The sequence below is a fragment of the Xenopus laevis genome, chromosome 1L, assembly GCF_017654675.1.
Source record: "Xenopus laevis strain J_2021 chromosome 1L, Xenopus_laevis_v10.1, whole genome shotgun sequence".
Lineage (NCBI taxonomy): Eukaryota > Metazoa > Chordata > Amphibia > Anura > Pipidae > Xenopus > Xenopus laevis.
In genome coordinates, this window is record NC_054371.1 from 29,272,162 (window position 1) to 29,290,004 (window position 17,843).

The 17,843-nt window shown below is 39.0% G+C and overlaps 1 protein-coding gene across 2 annotated transcripts in view; it reads left to right on the top strand.

Annotated features, from left to right (window-relative positions):
- Positions 1 to 8,823: 8,823 nt before the first annotated feature.
- Positions 8,824 to 17,843, top strand: part of cc2d2a.L (coiled-coil and C2 domain containing 2A L homeolog) — a 67,284-nt gene continuing 58,264 nt past the window's right edge. For both annotated transcript variants that reach the window (XM_041588053.1, XM_041588061.1), the window contains exons 1-2: positions 8,824 to 9,101; positions 13,465 to 13,545. In XM_041588053.1, coding sequence (XP_041443987.1) covers positions 9,063 to 9,101; positions 13,465 to 13,545 — 120 coding nt within the window. In that variant the 5' untranslated portion in view covers positions 8,824 to 9,062. The remainder of the gene's footprint in view (positions 9,102 to 13,464; positions 13,546 to 17,843) is intronic.

The window sequence follows — 17,843 nt, forward strand, 5'->3', positions numbered from 1 at the left end:
TACTTGAAATTTAAATATTAAATTATTTATTATAAAAATCAAATATCTTAAACTCAGACAAATTTTACAGAGTCGAAAACTCGAATCAAACAAATCCGAAAAAAACGTAAATGTCAGGAAGGCTGCAAACATCTCCAAAAAGCTCACTGGACCTATCCCATTGACTAGTACAGCAATTTGGCAGGTTTTAGGTGGTGAATAGTCAAATTAGAATTCTTAAAGGGCCAGAGTATGGTAAATCTTGAAAATCGAATTAGAATTTATGAAAAAACTCGAATCGAGTTTGGATAATTCCCTAGTCGAATTTCACAGTTTGGACCATAAAAAAAAAATCAAAAATTCTAATTGGAATTTTCAATTCAAACTAATCTGCTTCTAAGTCTGCTAAAAATCATTAAATAAAAGTATTGTTTGCCTCCAATAAGTATTAATTATATCTTAGTTGAGATCAAGTACAAGGTACTGTTTTATTATTAAAGAGTAAAAGAAAATCATTTTTATAATGTGAATTATTTGATTAAAATTGAGTTTATGGGAGATGGTCTTCTCATAATTTTGAGCTTTCCGGATAACAGGTTTCCGGATAACAGATCCCATATCTGTATTTTAATTTGAGACCTGTATGTGCTACATCTTAATACAGGTAACTACCAAAAGAAGAGAGAAGCAACTACAGTAATGTAATGAAGTCACAAAATTGCAATAGTTCTGGTAACCCATAGCAACTAGTGATGGGCGAATCTGGGCCCAAATTCGCGAAACGCATTGAAGTCAATGGGCGTCAAAATAATTTTGACGCGTGACTATTTTTGACGAGATTGACAATTTTTATACATGCGATTATTTTGTCCAAATGCATTAAAGTCATTAGGGGGCCCATTTACTAAGGTTCGAAGTGAATTTTCGAATTCAAAAACTATGAATTTCGAAGTCATTTTTGGGTACTTCGACCATCGAATTCGAACCAAAATTCGATTTGAATTGAAAAAACTTCACAAATTCAACCATTCGAAAATCAAAGTACTGACTCTTTAAAGAACTTCGAATTCGACACTTCTCCACCTTAAACCTGTCGAATTGCTGTTTAGCCTATGGGGGACCTCCTACAACCTCTCTGAGTCTTTGGCTAAGATTTTAGAAGTCGAAGTTTTCTTTTGTACGATCAAACTATTCGAAGGATTAAATTGTTCGATCAAACGATTTTGACTTCGCTCGGAAACCGACGTTTCAAATTTCTAAGTTTTTTAAATTCGAAATTCGAGCCTAGGTGCCCCTAGGTGTCTGAATAACTTTGACGCGCTACAATTTTTTTTGTTGTGGCGGATTTTCGAAACTTTCTGAAAAACATTCGCAGGCAGTGAAATTCGGAAATTCGCTGCAAATCCATGCCTTGTGAATTTATTTGCCCATCACTAATAGCAACCAATCTGAGTATTCCATACCAAACTCCCTTTTAAAAGGCCAGTATACTTTCTCATACTTCTGCAAAATCACAGGACACAATGTCAACTTTAGAACCAAATATATTGATAATTTACATTTGTCTTTTTATGAAATAAGTCTGTATTAAATAGTATGGTTTAAAGTGATAAAGATTGCTAACTGTTGCTACAACTGTGAGTCGTTATGTTGTTTATTGTATATTGTTTTAAAATGCTATCTGCATATCTGTAACTCACAAAATTGATTATTTTGGGCTCTCTAATGAGTAGACAGATCATACAAATGATTGTTAACCAGGCAACCTGACCTTTCATGTTGTGGGTTAAAAGTATTTTTTCAGAAATAAAAACTTCCAGAAAGTTCCCAATTACGGAAAGCCCGTCTCCCATAGACTCCATTATAATACATTTATCCAAATTTTTAAAAATGATTTCCTTCTTCTCTGTAATAATAAAACAGTACCTTGTACTTGATCCCAACTAAGATATAATTAATCACTATTGAAAGGAAAACCAGCCTTTTGGGTTTAGACATATTGTCATTTTCCCAGCTGCCCCAAGTCAAGTGACTTGCGCTCTGATAAACTTCAATCACTCTTTACTGCTGTACTGCAAATTGGAGTGATATCATCCCCCCCCCCAGCAGCCTAACAACAGAACAATGGGAAGGTAACCAGATAGCAGCTCCCTAACAAAAGATAACAGCTGTCTGGTAGATCTAAGAACAACACTCAATAGTAAAAACCCATGTCCCACTGAGACACATTCAGTTACATTGAGAAGGAAAAACAGCAGCCTGACAGAAAGCATTTCTCTCCTAAAGTGCAGGCACCAATCACATGACCAGGGGCAGCTGGGAAATTGACAAAATGTCTAGCCCGATGTCAGATTTCAAAATTGAATATAAAAAAATCTGTTTGCTCTTTTGAGAAATGGATTTCAGTGCAGAATTATGCTGGAGTAGCACTATTAACTGATGCATTTTGAAAAAAACATGTTTTCCCATGACAGTATCCCTTTAATGTTTACATGATTTTCTAGTAGACTTAAGGTATGAAGATCCAAATTACAGAAATATACAGTATCTGGAAAACCCCAGGTCCTGAGCATTCTGGATAACAGGTCCCATACCAATGGATGGCAGCTAGAAATCTGTGCTTCATTAAGGGCAAATGTACAAAGTGCCACAGCATTCTTGTGGGATTTATTAATAGCACACATTTAAGAACATTAGGACATTCGTTTTCATGTTTAATTATTTCTGCCAGTATGTGTGAAATGAATTCATTGCAGTAGGTGCCATGACTGCAACAGACATAAAGTTATTTTCCATATTTTCGTAAAGCTGCCACAGTGTTTTTAAATTGCTGTGATTTTCATATGAACTCTCATTTTACCTTGCCATTTCTTCAGTATATCAATAAATGACCTGACCATATCTATCATAGTAATGGACCAGCTTACATGGCTTTATACAAGGTTCAGTTCTTGAAAAAGTGGTAAAAGATTAAAAATAAAAGGTAAGAGTTGGCTTTGAAGCAGTATCACAAAATGCTGTAAATGCACGAAGAATTACTTAAAAGGCCAGAGGCCATCATGATGGATGAATTCTTATAATTGAATTTCTCTCTATTTAAAGGTTATTTCTCTATTGAACTATGAGCTACACTATTTCTCTATTGAACTTTTTAACGGGGTGCATGGTTTTCATCAAGCAGCAGCACTTGCTTCTTAATTGTAATATAACAAGAGGGCTATAACATGTTGTAATCAGAGAGGAAGAGACAATGGAGCCATATGCAAGGTTGAACCTGCTAACACATTATACATTCATCTTTATAATATATGAGGCAAAGGGAAAATAAGACAGAAAGTATAGTGGATCTGAAATATAGGTGTATTCAAATACACAATGCTTCTGTAGTAGAGCATTTTACAAATTGCTGTTCACCGTTCCACAAATATTTATTTTTTTATGTAAAGTAAGGTGTATATTACCTTAGGGCAATCTCGCCTCAATCCAAAAAATATTTAATCATACAAACACTGAGTAAAATTTTGTTGCAGTACATTTTCATGAACCCCTGGACATTGTCAGTGGAGCCCTGACTGCCACAGACCAGTCCATATACTCATGATGGAGGGAGGCTCCACCCATAAAGCAAGGGTCTTGAATATTAATCAATAGGCCCCTTAGGGTACAGAGAGGCAAATTTGAGCCAGAAGTTTGGGGTGAGGGTTGCGCACATCCAGAGACCCAGTTATCTAAACATTTGTAAGCTGAAGTAGATTTGGCCACAAGTGTTGCAGAAATGTTATAGAAATGCAGAAAATAATTCACCCTGACAGCCTTTTCTCAAACAATCTGCTCTAAAATGTGAGGAGATGTTTATTTTAACAGCAAAGAAGTAAATAAATGATTGGCAGGAAATCCATTTTCCCATGTAAAAACTTGTTTCAACTCTTTTTTGTTGTTGTTTCATTGTTAATTGCTACATTACTGCTAACTTACACAAGATTTCTTGACACAAATTATTGCCCATAATATTTTTTTTTTTTAGTTAGAAGCTTTTGGAGTATCTATATATTTGTCCATACATAGGGAAGGCACTTGTATATAGAATATGTTGTTTGTACAAAGGCATTTATTTTATTTTTATTGCATTTTATTATATTTTTTTCATTATAATTGCAGTCTGATGTCATATTTGCATGTACAATAGATGGAATAAAATGTAAAATGTTCATGTGCAATAAATAATATACAATAAAAACTAAATGTTGGATACAGATGATAATGCATGCTATATTTAATATATATAGGATCAATTATTCATAATGCTTAGGCTATTGGGTCTTTAAGAGTATTTCACTAATGTAAAGCAGGGCTAAAGAGCGAATTGTCGCCAGCAAATGCTTAAGATACATCGAACCACTACGCCAGGCGCAAATTCACTATAATTATGCTAATTCATTAATATGTGAAGTTGCGCCCTGGGCGCCGAACACTGTCGACTTTTTGCTAGCGTTACTTCGACAGTGCGAGCATTATTTAACCTAGTGAAAATTGCCTAGTGAACTTGCGCTTAGGTTAATTTGCATACAGTGGTAATTTAAAGTTGTATGGAGGTCTTTATTATAAATGTTGGTGCAAATGCTTGAAGTTACCACTTTTTATAACAAATATAGGTCCAGGGAACCTGAATAAAGAATGTCTGGAGAAAACCAGTTACCCAAAAAAAAAAGTCTAAGTTATGACTTTTGCAGCCAATCCCGCTTAAAAAAGGCGTTTTTTGAACTTGCATTTCGGCACACAGGATATGATGTAAGTGACAGAAGATTGAGGAAGATCTAACTGCTTTTTAGCACTTCGCCTGGTCTGAGGTGGTGAAGTGAACTCTATCACCAGGCGACTTTTCGCCTGGTGATAGAGTGCGAATGACCAATAGCAACGATCGCGTTCTCACTAGCGAATTGACACCTGCGTCTGTTAGTGAATTTCCGATGCCCCTGCGTGTGGCAACGCTGGTGAAAAGTCGCTAGCGTTAGCCACTTCGCCCTTTAGTGAATCTGCACCCAGATATGACAGTCCAAGGAATTTTTATGGTCCACCAAACTGATCAAGGATTTCATAGACAACTTTGTATGATATCATTTAACTATAATCTGATCCTCGAGCCTGTGCTATAAGAAATAATCAGCCCCATTGCACATAGAAAATTGACATTAAAATCCTTTAGAATTTCTTTCTTCTGGTTATGGATTCATTCTAGATTAATGACATTAAAGTATAAGGTACAGTAATATTTTCATGTAACAGAGAAAAATCTAAAGTCAGAAAGAATATTTTAAAGGGGAATATAAATATTAATTAATGTAAAATTTCTCAGAGTAAACGTCATGGTATTACCAGTTCTTACACTGATAGTGATAGTCTGAGACAAGTTGCAATTGGTTTTCCATTTTTATTAATAATAATAATAATAATAATAATAATCATAATAATAAAAGACTGTAATATGAATAGGAGAGGCCTGAATAGAAAGATGAATAATAAAAGTTAGCAATGACAATACATTTGTAGCCTAACAGATCATATGCTTTTAGATGAACCTCATTTGAAAGCTGGAAAGAGTCAGAAAAGGAGGGCAAATAATTAAAAAACTATAAAAAAATAAATAATGAAGACCTATTAAAAAGTTGCTTAGAATTGGCCATTCTATAACATATTAAAATTTAACTTAAATGTAAACCCCCCCCCCATTAACCTCCGCACCCTTTGCTGTTTGGTTTGGTGACAGCAAATGCTTGTCTCACTGAAGCAGGAATGAGTGGTAAAACTGATCAGATAAGATGCTTCCCCTTTATAATGTAATTGTAATTATCACTGCTATACAACAACATAAGTAAGGAAGTTTAATAGCAGTCAGGGCTTCAGAGATTCACACCCACCATTTAAATTCTGACTGAAACTGATTCAACTTTGAGAATCTGTATCAATCCAACATTCTAGAGCATGCGTCATACTTTTTGTTCCCTATGCTCCCTGTGTGTGCCATTCTCTACCTGCCCTATGCTCCCTGTGTGTATCATACTCTGCCTGCCCTATGGTCTCTGTGTGTATCATACTCTGTCTGCCCTATGATCCCTGTATGTGCCATACTCTACCTGCCCTATGCTCCCTGTGTGTGCCATACTCTGCCTGCCCTATGCTCCCTGTGTGTGCCAAACTCTGCCTGCCCTATGCTCCCTGTGTGTGTGATACTCTGCCTGCCCTATGCTCCCTGTATGTGTCATACTCTGCCTGCCCTATGCTCCCTGTATGTGCCATACTTTGCCTGTCCTATGCTCCCTGTGTGTGCCTGCCCCATGCTCTGTCTTTGCCATACTCTGCCAGTTGGGAGGTATGCACAAACACACATAGATGAAACGTATGCACCTCATATATGTTTTATATTTTAATTTTCTGAAAACTAAATCCGCACGGGTTCTTTCCAATTACACATTTTTCTGAAAATTCCCTGTGTGGGAGAAAACTTGAAAAATCATAAAAAAATCGAATCGTAAGAATTTTGTGGATTTTCCACGCGACAAGTAGATTTTTTCGGATTTTTGCCTGAAAACCGCAAAATCCATGGATTATTGCATGAAAACCCAGCGCAGATGAGGATATCTTCAGGACTGCTCCAATTGACTTCTACATGAACTCGGCAGGTCTGACTTGGAATACTTCAAGGTTTTGTTTTAACTATTATTATATTATTATTTATTTTTGGCATGAGGACTTTAATAAATAACCTCCTTAAACTTTATACTTGTACTTATGCATACAGCGTATTTTGATTTAGGCTGTCAAGGGTAGGATTGACTGGCTATTAGTATTTTGCATATAATTTGTAACATGTCCACACAATAGATCCTTTGTTATCTCCTTGGTGAGTGGTAATTTGACCATAATACTTACACAAAATAATATACAGATATATGAAGTTTTACAGTGGACATAGTTTGGACTTTCCAGAAGCATGAATTGTTGAGTGGATAAAGTAAAATATAATGCGATGGGTATGCCAACTGAGGGATCTCCTGTACTCTCCTCTTTCTTCCTAAAAGAACCTAGGCCAATCTTCACATTCAGATACATTCCACACTCCTCGTTGGATCTTTCTTCCTTAGGCATCTTACTTGCAGTAATAACTACCCAGTACCTGTGTCCTAAGTGATTCAGCATCAACAAATATGGTGGCAACCAGTAGAACAGGGATTCTGTAATGATTTTTATGATGTCGTTTTTATTTCTAAATTAAACTGTTTACACTGCAAATAATTCACTCTACAATATACAATTTCATCCCTGAACCAACAAGTTTATTTTTTTTTAGTTCTAATATTGGTGTATATGCGCCATCTCACGTCATTTTGCCTGGTCATGTGCTTTCAGAAAGAGCCAGCACTTTAGGATGGAAATGCTTTTTGGCAGGCTGTTGTTTCTGTAACTCAATGTGTCTCAGTGGGACCTGGATTTTACTATTGAGTGCTGTTCTTAGATCTATCTGTTATCTTGTGTTAGGGAGCTGCTATCTGGTTACCTTCCCATTGTTCAGTTGTTAGGCTGCTGGAGGGGAAGGGAGGGGGTGATATCACTCGAACTTACAGTACAGCAGTAAAGAGTGACTGAAGTTTATCAGAGCACAAGTCACATGACTGGGGGCACCTGGGAATCTGACAATATGTCTAGCCCCATGTCTGATTTCAAAATGAAATATAAAAAAAGAGTTTGCTCTTTTGAGGAATGGATTTCAATGCAGAATTCTGCTCGAGCAGCACTATTACCTGATGCATTCAAAAAAAAAAAATTCCCATGACAGTATCCCTTTTAAGCGTGGTTACACTTTATTTGTTCTCTCCAAGGGGCAAATACACTAACCTCTGAAAATTTGCCAGCCACGGCTTCACTCACAGCGAAACACTTTGCCAGGTGTAGATTTGCCAGGACAATGCTAATTCACTAAAATCCGAAGTTGCATCCAGGCCACCAAACACTGGTGAATTTGCACTAGGGTTTCTGCGCCAAGCGAAGTGAAGTTGCGCTATCGTTGGCTAATTTGCATACGGTGGGAAGTTAAAGTTCAATGGACATTTATGTTGCAGCAAATACATTACACTACACAAGCCCAGGGAACCTTAATAAAATAAAGTTGTTATATTGCCCTACACATGAGCCCAGTGTATAGTTTATGTTCCATATGTTAGGAAATGCAGGGGGGAAGCCGGGTACCCCAAAAAAATTTACGCTCTTTTGCAGCCTATCACCCTGAAAAAGGAAAAGTCGCCAGCGTTTTTTAGGAAGTCTAATCTACTCTATTGCACTTCACCTGGTCTGAGGTGGAGAAGGCAAGTCTGGCACAAGAGGTAACTTTCAGTAAAATCCACATCTTAGTGAATTGGCGTAGTTACATCCATTCGCCAGAGCTCAAATTCGCCTGGCGTTTGAGTGCGAAGTACCGATAGAGTCTAACTCCTTTGTGCGAAGTACCGCCGGCGACCGTTAGTAAATCGGAGAAGTTCCGAAATGACGTCACGCTGGCGAATTTTCTCCAGCATTAGTCACTTCGCGCTTTAGCAAATTTGCCACCAGAAGACTTACTCATAGGCTCATCAAGAGCACTGAACCTCGTACAATGCATTTATAATCATGTGATAATTATACAAACATAGGACAGGAGTGAGAGATGTGGACACATAATTATAGATATGGAGAAGATCCATCACAACAAGCTGGCCTGTGATCAGCTATACAGTAAGTGACTGATTAGACAACGCACAAGTTTTAACTGAACTGAAACAGATCAGGAACAAACAGATTCTGTGGTAACATTCACAACACAAAGCAGGCTGCAAGCCCCTCCCACCGAACTCTCCCCGTGCGCGGGGAATGCTGGGAGCTCCATTTCCTTAGCAATGGCTGCGCCCACCGACGCGTAAGCTGTTTTCACTCTGAACCTGTAACGTTCTGTGCTGAATGACCTCAGCTATAGATTTAATCGCTGCTACCGAAATCGGGCTGTTTGTTCGGGTTCCCAGCTTGGTACGGCTCCTGCAGCGCCCACTAGACTGACGATGAGACAGACTGAGGAGAAGCAGAGGATGGTCACACAGGTCAGGGGTGCTGCTTATACACGAATGTTGTGTTGCTGTGTGTGTGTGTGTGTGTGTGTGTGTGTGTGTGTGTGTGTGTGTGTGTGTGTATGTGTGTTTTGTGCAGTTGTGCGCTGCATTTAAACAAGCGAACGTGATTTTGAGGTTGAAGTGAAGGGGTTGCTATGGACGCTTGTGTGTGGTTGCTAACAGGAAGTGGCAGTATAGAATTGACTAACATGCTTTCACTTTATACCTGCATGTTGCTCAACTACAACTCTCCCCAACCCCAGGGGCAACTGAGGCTGTAGTACAATAATATCAGAGGAGACAGGTCCCTGCTGTGCAGTGTGCCCATCCCTGTGGTTCCTCCCTACTGTATGGACTGTCTGTCTCCGCTTTACCTCATCTCTCACTCATCACTTAGTTCCCACATTGTCTTCTACTGTGTTATAATGTCTTCTTAGTTGCTAATAAAGTTCCAGCTGATTTTTCACATTTCTTTTATACTCTTTCTCTCTCTCTTTGGGGCAAATTTATTTCGAAATTGCGCCATCGACGGCTTCCCTTGCAGCACAACACTTCGCCAGCTGTAGATTTGCTGGGACAACGCTAATTCACTAAAATACAAAGTTGCGTAGAGGGAGCCGAATGCTGGCGAAGTTACGATATCGGCCTCATTTGCATACGGCAGGAAATGATAAAGTACAATGGACGTATATGTTGCAGCAAATACATTACACTACACAAGTCCAGGGAACATTAATAAAATAAAGTTGTTATATTGCCCTACACATGAGCCCAATGTATAGTTTATGTGCCATATGTTAGGAAATGTAGAGGTGGAAGCCAGTTACCCCAAAAAAAAAATAACGATCTTTTGCAGCCTATCACCCTGTAAAAGGTAAAAGTCGCCAGCGTTTTTTGGGACTTAGAAAAAATTTCAACTATTTTTTGACCAAGTCCTATCTACTCTATTGCGCTTCGCCTGGTCTGAGGTGGCGGTCAACTCTGGCGCAAGAGGTAACGTTCAGTCAAATCTCAATCTTGAATTTGCATAGTTACGGTCGTTCGCCAGAGCGCAATTTCGCCTTGCGTTAGGGGCAAATCTGCCCCTATCTCTCTGGGGCAAATATACTAAAGGGCAAAGTGACTATCGCTGGTGAAAATTCGCCAGAGTGACATCATTTCAGGACTTTGCTGATTTACTAACGGTCTCTGGCGTAACTTTGCTAGCGAAGGAGATAGACTCTAGCGGTACTTTGCACCCTTATGCCAGGCGAATTTTCGCTCAGGCGAATGGACGTAACTCCGCAAATTCACTAAGATGTGGATTTTACTGAGCGTTACCTCTTGTACCAGACTTGCCTTCACCACCTCAGACCAGGTGAAGTGCAATGGAGTGTACAGGTCTTTCTCGAAATCTATTTGAAAAATTTTCTAAGTCCCAAAAAACGCTGGTATATTTTCCTTTTTTCAGATTGATAGGCTGCAAAAGTCTGTAAAAAATGTTTTGGGTACCCGGCTTCCCCCCTACATTTCCTAACATATGGCACATAAACTATACACTGGGCTCATGTGTAGGACATTATAACGACTTTATTTTATTAAGGTTCCCTGGGCTTGTGCAGTGTAATGTATTTGCTGCAACATATACGTCCATTCAACTTTAACTTCCTGCCGTATGCAAATTAGTCAACGCTATCGCAACTTCGCTCTGCTTGCCGAATTAACGCTAGCGAAACTTTGCCAGTGTTCGGCGCCCTGGACGCAACTTACATGTTAGTGAATTAGCGTTGTCTGAGTGAATTTTCGCCTGGTGAAGTGTTGCGCTGCCTGCGAAGCCGCTGCTGACAAATTTTTGCCGCTTAATAAATTTTCCCCTCTGTCTCTGTCTGAAACAGTCACATTTCTTTTATACTCTTTCTTTTTACATTTCTCTCTCTCTTTCTCTGGGGCAGATTTACTAAAGGGCGAAATGACTAATGCAAGCGACGATTCGCCAGCGTTACTGGTTTTAGGAACTTCGCCGATTTAATAACGGGTGCAGGCGTAACTTCGCTAGCGAAGGAGATAGACGCTAGCGGTGATTCGCACTTTATCGCCAGGCGAATTTTTGCTCTGGCGAATGGACGTTACTCGGCAAATTCGCTAAGATGCAGATTTTACTGAACGTTACCTCTTTAGCCAGACGTGCCTGCGCCTGCTCAGACCAGGTGAAGTGCATTGGAGTGCATAGATCTTCCTCAATCTTCTGTTACTTACATCATACCTACATTCGCCAGCATTCAGCGCCTTGGACACAACTTTGCATTTAAGTAAATTAGTGTTGTCTGAAGTGTAGCGATGGGTGCGAAGCCGACGTTGGCAAATTTTCGCCGTTTAGTAAATTTAGCCCTCTCTCTTTTAGTGTACAGAGGAATAATACATTTATTGTTTTCGTTTTCAGTACAACCTACAGTTAGGTCCATAAATAAATATTGGACAGACAACTTTTTTTCTAATCTTGGTTCTGTACATGACCACAATGAATTTTAAATGAAACAACTCAGCTTTAATTCAGTGGGTTGAACAAAAAGATTGCAGAAAAATGTGAGGAACTAAAGCCTTTTTTTAACACAATCACTTCATTTCAGGGGCTCAAAAGCAATTGGACAAATGAAAAAACTGAAAATAAAAAGTTCATTTCTAATACTTGGCTGAAAACCCTTTGCTGGCAATGACAGCCTGAAGTCTTGAACTCATGGACATCACCAGATTCTGGGTTTCCTCCTTTTTAATGCTCTGCCAGGCCTTTACTGCAGCGGCTTTCACTTGCTGTTTGTTTGTGGGCCTTTCTGTCCGAAGTTTAGTCTTCAACAAGTGAAATGCAGCTCAATTGGTTTCAGATCAGGTGACTGATTTGGCCATTCAACAATATTCCACTTCTTTGTTTTAATAAACTCCTGGGTTGCTTTGGCTGTATATTTTGGGGGTCATTATGAAACGCCTCCCAATCAATGTGACTGCATTTAGCTGGATTTGAGCAGACAGTGTCTCTGAACAGCTCAGAATTCATTCTTGTGCTTCTGTCCTGTGTCACATGATGGATAAACACTAGTGTCCCAGTGCCACTGGCAGCCATGCACGCCCAAGCCATCACACTGCCTCCCAAATGTTTTATACATCATGTGCTATGCTTTATACATCATGTGCTATGTTTTATACATCATGTGCTATGATTTGGATCATGAGCTGTTCCACACCTTCTCCATACTTTTTCTTGCCATCATTCTGCTAGAGGTTGATCTTGGTTTCATCTGTCCAAAGAATCTTTTTCCAGAACTGTGTTGGCTTTTTTGGATTTTTTTTTTTTTTAGCAAAGTCCAATCTAGCCTTTCTATTCTTGGTGCTTATGGAGTGGCTTGCACCTTGCAGTGCACCCTCTGTATTTACTTTCATGCAGTCTTCTCTTTATGGTAGACTTGGATATGGATACGCCGACCTCCTGGAGAGTGTTGTTCACTTGTTTGGCTGTTGTGAAGGGGTTTCTCTTCACCATGGAAATGATTCTGCGATCATCCACCACTTGCCCGTGGTGGACGTCCAGGTCTTTTTGCGTTGCTGAGTTCACCAGTGCTTTCTTTCTTTCTCAGGATGTACCAAACTGTTACAATTTTGCAACAATTAGTTGATACATTTCTCAGCAGCATCTCTGGAGTATTAGCAACTATTGTATCAATTCTAACAGCTGCCTGTAATGAAACCCAAAGATTCTACTCAGCAGGGACAAAGATAAAAAATGTTCCAACTAAATGTATCAATTTAGAACAGTTTACAGGGTCGGCGACCCCCCCTCCCAGAGCTGCTTTAGAAGGTGAAAAATGACACTTTACACTTCGATATTAGAAAAACGGTGACACATAGAAGAGAGAAAGTAGTTGGAAAAAGTCGTTATTTTTGGTGATCTATCTGAAAACAACTAATTGTTTAAAGGTGAACTAACCCTTTAAATAGTGCCTACTGATCTCAAAATGTCAAAGACATTTAAGCTTATGGTTCATAAGGTGGATTTTGGGCCAATTTGCCCACTGTATTTTTCTACTTACTATAAAACTCTCCAAACTCCCCCCATCCAATCTTCCATAGTGTTAAATTTTCATCCCCTAAAAGCTTGAAGCATATGATTATTCTTCTGTTTCTGTGTAGTATCTAATACAGCCAGTATCTAATACAGTCTGTTAATATTGACACAAGACAAACATTCACATGCACAGTCATGCTGAGGACAGTTTTGTTTCCTGTTCAGGGCTTCTCACTTTTTCTTTTAATACTGTGTTTTTTACTTGAATGAAATAATAATACTAAGCCTGCTTCTGACTTCTATTTATATTTTCCTTCCCAGGAGTATGTAGATGGTGAGGAGGCTGAAGTGGAACAGCTAAAGAAAACGCTACGGGCACAGAGGCAGAGAAGAAAGAAAGCAGTATGTTTATACAGTATATCATATTGTATTTTTATGGGCCACGGGGAAACACATTGGCTCCAGCTCTTATTGTAGAGTAGTGATGTGCCACCTTGTCTGACACCTGATGGAGCCTCTGGTTTACCTGTTGGTTGGGAGGGGTTTGGGTTGATTGCTACATGCATTTTTCAGGCCATGGGGCGGGTTCAAGTTGAGCTCTTCTTCCGCTCTCCCTGGCTGCGACATAACTCTGCCGGGGTTTGGCTTCAGCAGCCTCCATTTATAGGCACACACCTGACTCGCCCCCTTTCATGATGTCAGAGATTGGCAGGTCAGGGTGGGTGTATAAATGGAGATACTGTCCAGGTTAGGGTCAGGTGCGGGTTGGGAGACAGTGATTTAGGGTCAGCTACGGGTTGAATTTTTGTTGACCTACACATCACAATTGTAGAAAATTTTCATAGAGCAAATCAGAACTGTAGAAATAATTAGCATGCTTTCTGAAACCTTGTTATAAGGTGTGTGCCCAGACCAAAGTGGAACTTGACCCCGCCCCCCCCACAAATTATCATTTATAGGGACACTGTCATGCCTGCCCATAAAAGAAGAAATAACAGTATAGCAGGGCTGATCTTATCTTTTTGACACGCATAGGGCCAGATCATGATTCCCTTAAGTAGGTATTAGAAACTTTCACTGTGGGGTGCTTCATAGGAGTGAAAGTCTCTGTTTGTCTTTTAGCACATGCCACATCAGTACTGTTATATACTTAAATTGATTACGCAAGGTGTCTCTCCAATTTGAAATGGCCTAATTGGAGGTGTCCACATATACTTTTCAAAATCTCAACAAAACCAGATGGGACTTATCCTCCAATAGTATGGGCCCAATTATTACAAAATACACACATAATCGTATTGAAGAGTAAAGATAAAAGGCAATATTTATTTAACTACCATGCCACAGATACTTAAAACCATTTAAAAAATAAAAAAACAGCGCTGCGCTGGGTTCAGGGATCCCTTTAACCCCAAATAACCACTTATAAAGAGGACTCCTCTATGTAGGATTTGGTGGAGATTTGATTATGTCTAGGTGGCTCAACAGCCAGTATTCCAATCAAGCGTTAGTAGGTACACATGTAAATCCAATTGTTCATGTGAGGGAACGAAAGTGCATCCTTATAATTCACATCCGCAAAATATTGCAGAAAAGAAAATCCTGGTTATATAACACTGAATAGCGTGCTGCAGCTTAGTGAAGATTACTATCTCCCGCGGATACAATAGTACCCGTGATGGTTTGCGGTGCAAAGCCAGTATATCAGGTTTAATGTCTTTGCGGGTAACTGGATTTGCCAATGTCTACTGTCCCATCCATATATTTACAGCCGCCTATTGCTCTCAGTGGCCAGCTGAGAAGTTGCGGCTTCGTGATACTGCGATCACTGACAATCACCGTATTGTGCCAGCCCAGGTGTAATAGTTGTCCCGGCTATCACCAGACCCGAAAATAAATGTATACAGACCACGTGTCTTTGAGAGTTTTCACCCGATAATTTCCGCGTTCCATCAACTGGCAGGAGATCTTCAGTCTGCGCACTTAAGTTCCCAAAATAGGGGAGCAGGGTATCCCAAACGACTCAGTGTCAGCGCTGTGCCTCGACAGCTGTTTCGCCACTCAACGTGGCTTTGTCAAGAGACCGAAAGGGTGGATATGACGTCGTTTTATCTTTGCCATCACATGTTCAAAGTGGGTGGTCTTTTGTGTAAGCCGCTTCCCACACATAAGAAAGATATAGTAATATCGGTATGAACAATTGTATCATTTTCACTTCCCATAATCGTGGTTATGTAACCCTTTGGTATTATCTCAATAGAATATATTTAAGGGATCAACCAAATAGGTATCAAATGAGAAGAGAGGACTCGCGGCTTCACTTTTACTGTGATGGGAACATCAATATCAACTTGTGGCATGGTTACACAGTACTATATTTCAAAAATTTATAAGATTAATCACTATTGCTTATTTTTAACTATCATCCCATTTAATCGATATATAATTATAAACTTATATCAGAATAAGAAATAAGAAAGAAAAAAGAGAAAAAAAATGAGAAAAAAAATGAAAAGAAAATCAAAAGGTAGAACTACAACTCTCACCAACACAAAATTTTATTTTTTTGAAATAGTCTAAAAAAGCGGGGCCAATCAAGGGACTATTATTATGACCATTCCTTCATTTATTTATAAAGGCCTGAAAATTCAATTGGCCATTGAGTCCGAACTCTGACTTATAAGTGTTAAGCTTAAATATCCAACTGGTCTCTAGTTGGAGCAACCTGTTATCTAGGTCACCGCCCCTTACATCGCTATGCAGACGGTCAATGCCCTGAAAATAAGACCCCATATGTTTGCCATTGTGAATGCAATAAATGTGTTTGGCAATAGATGACAATAAATTGCAATTATTAATATCTCGCATATGTTCATATATGCGTCTTTTCAGCGGCCTCTTTGTTTTTCCTATGTATTTGCTCCCACAGTGGCAAGTAAACATGTAGATCACATAAGTCGTAGTACAACATATATAATGATACATGTTGTAAATGTAAAAAACATTTTTGAGCGCATACATAACCCAATCTCCGAGGAACATAAATTTATATTGCAAGCATTGAGTTTTGTACTACATCACAATGTGTTTATATTTAACGGCATCTATTATCTACAACGCCAGGGCGTAGCTATGGGCGCTAAATGCGCACCCAGCTACGCCAACTTATTCCTAGGAGAGTGGGAGCGCCACGTGTTCTCGGCTGAAGAGTACGACGAATATCTGTGCCACATTTTACGGTGGCACAGATATATCGATGATATTATGATCATCTGGCAGGGCCCCGAACAGAAATTAAAGGATTTTGTGTCTAAACTCAATAAAAATAATTTTAATTTAACATTCACCTTAAATTACCACGACTCCAAATTGGAATTTTTGGATATAGAGATTAAAAAGGACAGTTGTGGACAGGTGTCCACTAACCTGTTTCGCAAGAAGACGGCTGGCAATAGCCTCTTACATGCAGAATCGATGCATCCATTGAAATGCATCGAAGGCATACCAAAGGGACAGTATCTTAGATTACGGAGAATCTGTTCTACAGAGGAAGACTTTAAACGGGAAGCTTACCAACTGTACTCAAGATTTAAAGCACGGGGATACAAAACTCGTTGCCTACGTAGAGCCTACCACAATGCCCTATCTCAGAATAGGGAGGACTTATTATATAAGCCCAAACAAAGCTGTACTCCAGGTAATGAAAAGACTAGACTCATTTTGACTTACAGTAATAAAGACCAAGAAGTCCGCTCATTGATTCGGAAACATTGGCACCTTTTGTCCAACGATTCCAATATAGGTCAAATGGTAACCACTCACCCTCTTTTTTGTTATAGGAGAAACAATAGCATAGGCGACCTACTAACTCATAGTCATTTTCAGAAACATTCGAAAACAGCGTGTTGCAAAACAGTAGGCAGCTATAAGTGTGGGGCCTGTGAACAGTGTCAATATATGAGGACATCTAGGGATTTTAGCAATGGAAGAGTCAAATACAACATGTATCATTATATATGTTGTACTACGACTTATGTGATCTACATGTTTACTTGCCACTGTGGGAGCAAATACATAGGAAAAACAAAGAGGCCGCTGAAAAGACGCATATATGAACATATGCGAGATATTAATAATTGCAATTTATTGTCATCTATTGCCAAACACATTTATTGCATTCACAATGGCAAACATATGGGGTCTTATTTTCAGGGCATTGACCGTCTGCATAGCGATGTAAGGGGCGGTGACCTAGATAACAGGTTGCTCCAACTAGAGACCAGTTGGATATTTAAGCTTAACACTTATAAGTCAGAGTTCGGACTCAATGGCCAATTGAATTTTCAGGCCTTTATAAATAAATGAAGGAATGGTCATAATAATAGTCCCTTGATTGGCCCCGCTTTTTTAGACTATTTCAAAAAAATAAAATTTTGTGTTGGTGAGAGTTGTAGTTCTACCTTTTGATTTTCTTTTCATTTTTTTTCTCATTTTTTTTCTCTTTTTCTTTCTTATTTCTTATTCTGATATAAGTTTATAATTATATATCGATTAAATGGGATGATAGTTAAAAATAAGCAATAGTGATTAATCTTATAAATTTTTGAAATATAGTACTGTGTAACCATGCCACAAGTTGATATTGATGTTCCCATCACAGTAAAAGTGAAGCCGCGAGTCCTCTCTTCTCATTTGATACC